This window comes from Nelumbo nucifera, chromosome 4 (genome assembly GCF_055504915.1).
Source record: "Nelumbo nucifera cultivar China Antique chromosome 4, China Antique-T2T, whole genome shotgun sequence".
Lineage (NCBI taxonomy): Eukaryota > Viridiplantae > Streptophyta > Magnoliopsida > Proteales > Nelumbonaceae > Nelumbo > Nelumbo nucifera.
In genome coordinates this window covers 93,690,093-93,699,107 of record NC_142652.1, presented here as the reverse complement: position 1 = coordinate 93,699,107, position 9,015 = coordinate 93,690,093, and the positions used below count along the sequence as shown (strand labels likewise).

At 34.3% G+C, this 9,015-nt stretch overlaps 1 protein-coding gene across 2 annotated transcripts; it reads right to left on the bottom strand.

The window, feature by feature from the left end:
* Positions 1-399: 399 nt before the first annotated feature.
* On the bottom strand, positions 400-4,942 carry LOC104610548 (receptor-like serine/threonine-protein kinase At1g78530). Of its 2 annotated transcripts, none has more exons than XM_010277222.3 (7): positions 4,720-4,942; positions 3,281-3,422; positions 2,845-3,183; positions 2,475-2,729; positions 2,247-2,380; positions 1,097-1,332; positions 400-733 (listed from the first exon to the last, which is right to left on the bottom strand). In XM_010277222.3, the coding sequence occupies exons 2-6, from the start codon at positions 3,414-3,416 to the stop codon at positions 1,132-1,134; spliced, it is 1,065 nt and encodes a 354-aa protein (XP_010275524.1). In that variant the 5' UTR covers positions 3,417-3,422; positions 4,720-4,942; the 3' UTR covers positions 400-733; positions 1,097-1,131. The 2 variants fall into 2 exon arrangements, with proteins under 2 accessions (XP_010275524.1, XP_010275531.1); XM_010277229.3 differs by having other exon boundaries at positions 3,281-3,523; positions 4,720-4,860.
* Positions 4,943-9,015: the final 4,073 nt, after the last annotated feature.

The window sequence follows — 9,015 nt, the reverse complement described above, 5'->3', positions numbered from 1 at the left end:
ATTTGACTGATCTTATGGCAGTCCATATAACTGCTAAGGTACTTAGTTTAGATATCAATGCATGACCTTGTTTTCTCATGCTAGTAAAAGGTTGTCAAGGACATGTATCTCTAGAACTTTAGTTATTTATTTATGTTTTGTCTATCAGATACATCTTAACACGCTTCTGAAAATTGTGACATCATATATAATTGTCAAGTCCTGTGTTCAATAAGATTTTGTTTTTCTCTATTTTTATCTCCTGCTTTGGTTAGTTGAGCAAATACAAATGCAACAAAACTTATATTGAATTGACGTCATGCTTATTTACTGTAAGGGAATCTTTTTTTGGTCTATATGCTTTCCCACTCAATTTCCACATGATCAAGAAATTGTTAATATATGTTTTATCAGTTCTTGTTGAAGATTCGAAATTAACCAGCACAAAAGTGCTTCAGAAGTTTTTTTTTTTCTTGAAATGTTATGCATAATTTACATTTACAGTTTTGGGTTGGCCTTGTAGGTCAACCTAATGGATCCATAATTACAGAAGAGTATATACTTTCAGTTACAAAATGTCACTCTGAAAAGGGATTAATATTGTAAACTACAGCTTTAACTAGGTGAACCTTTTATCAAAATGGACAGGTCCTTGTTTTGCAACCTTGATGTAGCCAAGAGTCGAGAAGAGTTGTCTTGGAAGAGCTGAGGCTGAACTTCTCAAATTTGTGGTTCTAATCATTCAATCAAAACCCTGTAAGAAAGAATAGATGAAGGTTAAGCATCATCATCAATGGATTTTTTTGTTTTCTTTAGCAACAAGATAAAAAAGAGTTTATTGAATCTAAAAAGAAAATTGTAGACTCCCTTTCCCTTCTGAAACTATGGAATAGGGGGATACATGGTCCCAAGACCAACATATTTATGGGTAGGCCCCATGGGTTTTGATGAAAAAGGAGACAAATTTAGAAATGCTGTAAACTCATCAGTAAAATTTCCATCTAGAAATTGAGTTGGTTGGTTAGATGCCAATCCAATAATGATGAATGACCGGCCAAACTGTAACCCATTGTCTGCACAACATCAAAAACACATGGAAAATGAGATATGGAAATACCTTTAACTTGAAAACAGAAAATGCTTAAGCAGATATCAATAATCCAATACAAGTTTATCAGACTTTATCTGCTCTAGCATTTTGACAACCTCATCCATAGCTGGTCTCTTGGAGGGGTCTGATTCGAGGCACATTAGCGCAATACGGAACACAATGTTAACTTCATCCATTGGATAACATACTAAGCTATTGTCAACTACAAGCTCTTCCTTCTTCTCATTAACAACTGCTTTTACCTGTTGCATATCCAAATCAATATGGTCAAACATCTCCCATGATAAAATTGAAGTTCAAGGAGAAAAATAATCAGCAAGAAGAGTCAACCCATGAAACAATTGAGGAATGTGACATAAAATAGCAAATGTATTGTCATTGTCATACAATTATCATATCTGAAGTTCCTTGCATAATGGAGAACTGAACTAAAGCAATTTGGATGTCTTTAACAAAACCCCTCTATTGTCATCCAAAAAATGAAAGTATATGTTATCAAAGGTAATTTGAACAACTTCATCTGATGATGAGAAAATTGGGATTGAAATTCCCACTTTTCTAAACAACTAAGACATTTTGAGAGAAATTACTTCATGTGGTTTCTTGATGATATTTGTTGAACGAAGAGAACAAATCTCAATCTATGTTTAGCTTCAAATAAAAGGTATTCTATGCATTTCTTAGTAGTAGTCTTGTCACTAAAAAGGTGATTCTCTCTCTACTCAAATAAGGAAAAACAAAAAAAAAGGAAAGAATTGAAGACAGAGGACATGATGAATATTTCATAACAAGAATAACAGAGAAAACCATATCATGCACAATGGAAGTTTGGATGCATTGCTTCATCTTACGAAATTTATAGTTTTACTTGCATAAGTTTTAATTAGATCCTATTCATTACTAAATGGTTCGAGAATATGAAAATGGTATCCATGTCTTAATTTTCCATGTCATTTGAATTTGTGGAAATAATGAAATGAAGTGCCAGATAAACCAGGGATCTTAAGATAGGGTGGACGAGATCCATGTAAACTTATCTAGGACTGCAATTTTGTCATGCAGCAAAACGTGGAAATTTCTAAGGAAAAAAACTATAGAAACAAAAAAAAAATGAAAACTAAAATATATTGAAGGTTTTTTCAATTGGAAAACCTACCCAGGTTACCAGTTTGGTTCCCTCCTCAAGAAATGCTTCATCCATTGGTCTTTTTCCAGTTAGAAGCTCAAGTAAAACAACACCAAAGCTGTAGACATCTCCCTTTGCTGTTGCTTTCCCAGTATCAAAATATTCTGCAAAACAGCATTTATGCATCATCTAACAGGATTATAACATGGTAATTGGAGAACTAATTGTAATCTGGTCATGTGGGATTGTGGGATGTACCAGGTGCTAAGTAACCAAATGTTCCAGCAACAAATGTTGAAACATGAGTATTATCTGGTTCCATTAATGTTGCTAATCCAAAATCAGATACTCGAGCTTCCATGTTTTTATCCAACAATATATTGCTTGATTTAATATCTCTGTGGATTATATGAGGGATACAATCATGATGAAGGTAAGAAATGCCTCTTGCAGAACCTACAGCTATTTTGTATCTTGAAGGCCAGTCCAGAGGTTTCTTGTCATTTGATCTACCTGCATCAGTATGTTCTTTAAGTTGGGAAAACCAAGAAGTGGCAGTGGCAATATCCATTTAATAATGAATAGGATCCAATTAAAACTTATGCAGGCAAAACTATAAATTTCATACGATGAAGCAATGCATCCAAACTTCCATTAGGCATTAGATCATATATAAGAAGATTAAACTGAGGAGCAGTGCAATATCCATGGAGAGTGACAATATTCCGGTGCTTTATGTCCCCCATTGCCTTCAACTCCCTCTCAAATCCTCGGTCACGGTCTGCACTACCCCTGTTTACTCTTTTTACAGCAAAGGCTATGGAATCATTTATGATCAGCCTGTAGACTGTTCCGTAGCCACCAGAGCCAATAATATCTTTGTTGGTTAACTTCATTGTCTTCTTTAAGAATGCTTCTGAGGTCAGTGCCTGCAACTTTTCAGACCTGAACATTACCATCTTTCCACCTGTCAATATGCCTGGATATGTTAGATATTGCACTTCCTCTCACAGTCACTGGCTCAAAACTTTTAATGACTTGAGCTCCAAAAGAAAGATCATTACCTGACATGCTATTTTGGATAACATTGTGCTTCCTTTGCCATCTCCGGTAAAGGAGGACAGAGACAACAATTTTTGAGATGACAAAGGCCACACAGCATATTGTGATGTAGAATGCTAAGACCCCAGCATTGCCCATTTATTTCTACACATAGAAATAGATATAGACTCAGAGGATGCCAGAAATCAAACACAGAGAATCAGAATCAACTGGTTAATACTGAGCTACTGTCTGTTCAATGCCCACTGCAATATCAACACAGCCAGGTTAAAACAAAGGATAAATAAAAGGAAAAAACTCCAAAGAAACTAGACAACCTTCTGTATCATTTAGTTATAGATGTTCATAATAAACATCAATATACCAATCCTAACTACTCAATAGTCACTAGACTTTAATGGTGTGTTTGGTTTGAAGGAAAAAGTAGGGAAAGGAAGAGAAAGGTAAGGAAACGTTTACAAACCTTGTATAGGTTTTCCTCCATTTCCCTTCCTTTCCCTACCTTTTCCTTCAAACCAAACATAACCTAAAGGGACAGGAGTAGAAAAGAATATGACATTTCCATTTTCCTCTATCCAATAAAGTTAAACTTAATGGGGAATTTGGAAAACACATGGAATAGCATAATTTCAGTTCAGCCTTTCTTAATATTTGAAAGCATAATTTACCATCTAACATCATGGGATATAAAAAAAAAAAAATCAAATGAAGCTATTAGAAAGTTTCAAGAAATGAACAAAGTTGTAATTTCTGTTGACAGATTCATAATAGAGCTTAGATATTTAGTTCGTGTTCATAACAACATCCCTGTAATGAAGCCACTTTTACGTTCAGTAAAACTTCGATGAAATGAGTTCATCCCATGTGGCTTCCAAGGCTGAAGGCTCATAAAAGGAAAACTAAACTGAAAATCTTTTATTCTATTTGGCTTTTCAGAAAGCACTAGAGGCACAATATAAAACCTATAATGACGTTCACTCATACAAACACGCATAACCAGCTCTGATCCATCAACCCAGATGCTTGATGCCTAAAAAAGCTGAACAGAATTCTAGACAGTAGCACAAAGCATAAAGAAACAAAAAACCCAAGCATGCATTCTTGTACCAATTGTTTAAAAGCTGCACATTAATTGCCTGTTACATACACAGGTATCAACAATTAGAAAAGAAAAAAAAAATGCTGTTTCCTACTCATTCTCTCTTCATTCTACACTCTACAGAGAAGTTGAGAGAACAACATAATACTAAATAACCTGAGAAAACATTCTGTTTGATGAGACAAATCATAATAGAAACAGCATAAACCCATTAAAACTGGGCGTGCCGTTTGATGAGGCAAGTCATAATAGATACAGCAGAAAAGCAGCAACGGTTAACTCTGTCCAAACCAAATTCTATGCATCTGGGAAATCTAAGAGTACCCAGAACAAGAAACTTACATTCCGAGGCACAGATGGAAGCAACAGCTATGGAGAAATTGTATAAGAGCTTTCTTGCAGAGTTGCAGTTTTCTCCAACTCCCCACAAGGATTTCTTATCAAAATCCCAGGCAAACCCTACTTAATTTTAGTTTCTTGTCATGAAGATTCCATTGTTATCCAATTTGAGAAAGGAAACAGAGAAGAGAAAAGCTTCAGCCTTCAGCTAAGAACAATTCAGTCCGGAAATCCTTGGACTCTGATGCTCTTTTTAACTGTAGCAGCTGTACGACCAACTAACTCTGACGTGTGTCCGCTTTTGTTGACGCTTGCTTTGAGTAATCTCAGCACGTGAAAACACTGCCCACGTAAGATGGGGCGATCTAGAGACACGTGTACATGAATTATGTTTGTATGGACTGAATTAGAACTCTGATCCGAGTCCGGATCACCTGACAATGAAATTCATTCCAACACCCTCCTAACATCATCTAACACCACACATCTCATATATAGCGAGTCCCACTTCTATGGTTGTTGGAATATGAGTTTTTTTTGGCAGGAGATCTCAATCATCTATCTCCCTCTGATATCATAGACCGACACCAAACCCAGATGTGAAAGCGTGAATCAGGAATCATGTGAAAGCATTTGATTATCTTACCTAATAAGATAAGAGAAGTCTCTTGGAGGTGTCTGGATCTTCTGCGAACCAATCAACAATGAACACGTCAGTGTTCCATGGTGGGCCCCATATAACAGAACACTGGTTGATCACTCATTGATTGTTTACGTCGTAGCCTGTTTGACAGGCCTTGTTTGCAGCAGATCCCACCGATATTCAAAACCAGAGATCTCCAGATTTTTTTGGAATGCAATCATTGTACTTTGAAATTTGAATGTTTTTGAGCCGTCCATGGGCCGGGTTTAGGGGTGTTCATCAAGAACCGAAAAATCGAACCCAATCGATGAAATCGAGCCAGTCGATTCGGTTAGATAAATATATATTTATAATATATAATACTATATATATATATATATATTTACTATTTATATTATATATTTATATATTTATTTTAATATGTATTATAAATATAAAAAAAGGAAAAACCAACGGATTAAACCAATCAAAAGCCGAACCAATTAACCAGTTAATCGATTGGTTTCAGTTTGACTTTAGTTCATAGTTTTTTAGAAACCAGTGGTATCGATTCGGTTTGAAAAATAGGCCCACAGTTAATTAAACCGTGAACATCTCTAGTCAAGTCCATCAAATGGAACTTTTTATGTCCCGATTGGGTTGGGATCGGATTCTTTTTGCTCTCAACCAATTATATATACATATTTATGAATAGTATATAAAATAGTTCTTATTAAAAACACTTTGTTATCAATATATACATAGTTTACTATTTATTATCAATTTTATTAAGATTATATTATCAAAAATGAAGTTCTAAATCGTTTATTATCATAATTAATTATAGATGTTAAGTATAATTTGGTTCAATGTCCCCATTAATAGTGGTTCTATTCTATGTCTATCTTATATAACTTAATTGATCTGGGACTGATTTACTTTGTCCCAAGTCAGACTCCACCAATTGAATTTTTATTTTAATATTTTATTGGTAAATAATAAAAATGAAGAAATGAAATTTAGTTTTTCAGGATCATTTTGTCCAATATAAGGTAAAATCCTACTTCACTTTTGGTAAAATCTCTAAATAATAATAATAAAACTTAAAACTAGTTGGGTAAAATTTTCCATTGGAAGAGTTTTTTTGGCAAATATTTTATAATTCAACTATATGCTTTCATTAATTTTGGCTGCATGAATCAATCACGTTAAAGTTTGTTTATTTTCATAAATATATTTTTCTCATAAAATGTACTTCCACATTTGATAAGATGTACTTACTAATTCGTTGAACTAATGTCTTCTGTTGCCTGATTCCATGGCTAGACCATAAATTTTGCCAAGATTTTATTCCACATTCCTTATTTGCACATAAAAGTTTAGGAAATGTCCATATCAAAAAGTTTTCCTTTTTTTACTTTCTACAAATGTTTTGGAACTTGGAACCACAAAAGTCAGTCCCAAAGAGATGATCTAGGGGTCCATTTGCTTTGTAGTCGGAATCGAAATTAAAATCCTCCGGAATCAGAATTGGAATGCTCCATTCTCATAATATGTTTGGTTCAGACAGGAATAGGAATCGGAATTAAAATCAACAGGAATGGGATTTCATTCCCAAGGAAGGGGCAGGGAACGATCATTCTCTCAAATGGGAGAATGTTATTCTAGCAGGAATGGGAATGAGATTCTAATTCCGCCCAACCAAACAGTTGGAATCAGAATAGCCCATTCCAATTCTGATTCCAGATCCCTATTCCCCTGAACCAAACAGGGCCTAGGATCCATTCCATAGGCTAGCTTTGTTTATTGGCATTGCAAATTTAAACTGGATACAAATTTTGCACCTGGTTCAGTTTTGAATCCATTTGTTTATGACTATCATTCCCACTCTTACCTGATGAAAAAATTGTACCATTTCTCCTATCTTAATTCTCTCTTGTATAAAAAATGAGTACATCAATTTTCTTGTTATTTTATTCTTCAAAATAAATAACCATCCACTGACATTATTTCTTTATCATATAAATTGAGGACCACATCATTATACTTCTTACAAACAAACAAAACAAGGTCAAATCTGAAGTAAAAGTAAATCAGGATTGGTCCAATTGCATTCTTATGCATTTACACCAGTGCAAATGAATTTACACTCACAACCATATGAGGCCAAAAGAATGACTTGAACATCGGATCTGCCGATTTTAATTTATAATTGCATTGAACATGAACATGGATCTGAATTCAAAGTCCCCCAGGAAGATGGGACCCCTCAATGAAACATAGGCACTATAATATGAATTTATTTCATTTCCATCACTGACTTGCAGCAGATGTACACTCCATAGATTCACCCCTATGACTGTGTTTGGTTGCAGTGCAATTTTATTTGCACCAGTACAAATGCATAGGCATAATGAATAAAACGCAAATTTTGGTTTAATTTTATTTGAGTTTTACTTTATTCTGTTTTAAGTCTTATGTTATTTTATTTGTGTTGCAATCAAACAAAATAAGGTAAAATTTGAAGAAAAACAAATCAGAATTTGTATCTAAATCATTTGCACTACCATAATTTTGCACCAATGCAAATAAATTTGCACTGCAACCAAACACAGCCTATCTGATTCAATATGATCCAATCTGGTAATTTGCATAATATTCATATTTGTATCATTAGTAAAATTTATATGAATGTTGTGGAAAAATCTATGATGCCTGAAAGACATGATTCTGGAAAGGTTTTAACCAATCCGGTTGATGGATTATAAGTTTTTCAGGTATTATGTCTTTGTAGCATCATAACCAAATTTTAGTCATGATATAGAACGTCACAATAATATTAGATTATTTTATTAATATATATAATAATTTTATCTTTTTATTTTGAAAAAAAACTGCCCCAAGGCAATTTCCATTCATTTATTTAGATTAATTTAACAATGCATTCAATATCCGAATTCAATTAGAACTTGATCTAAATTTGGTAGATGATATTCAATTCAAATCCGAATATTAATGAACCAAATTTGGATCTATGTATAATGAATTCAATGCAATTCATTTGCCGCCCTGGTCCAAACTGTTGAGCCCTAAACTAAGATAATGATCAGATTGCTAGACTGTACAGAAAAAGACCCCTCACCAAGAGTTCTTGGTGGTCTCTTCCAGCTTCTGGAAGGCATTAAAGTTTGTCTTGAATTGCTCTGAATGTCCAGTGATGATGATAAATATGATCATGGGAACGGGATAGTAAGAATAACTTGAGGTGCCTGGGCCTGACCTACCTGCACCTTGGGGGCCTGATAATTATATTTATAGGGTTCAAACCACCTTGATTTGATCCACAGTCTTTTAATCATGGTTTTTAAAATTGGACTGGACTGGATGGTCAGACCAGAAAAATGGGAAGTGACCAGTTCTGTTTTAATCCAGAATTGTTATTTCGCTTAAAACTGTTGATTTAATCAGCAAATCGTTGACTTGTGTGGTCAAACTGTTCGAACCATTCAACAGTTTGGCCAATTTTTATTTTTTTATTTTTTTTTAGAACGGGCCATCTATTCGGTTCAAACGGCTGGACCATTTGACCTAGAAACTGAACCCTGACCGGTTCATTGTCCGAGTTAATTTTAAAAACCTTGCTTTTAATTATATTTCTTATTATGACAAGCTTTGAA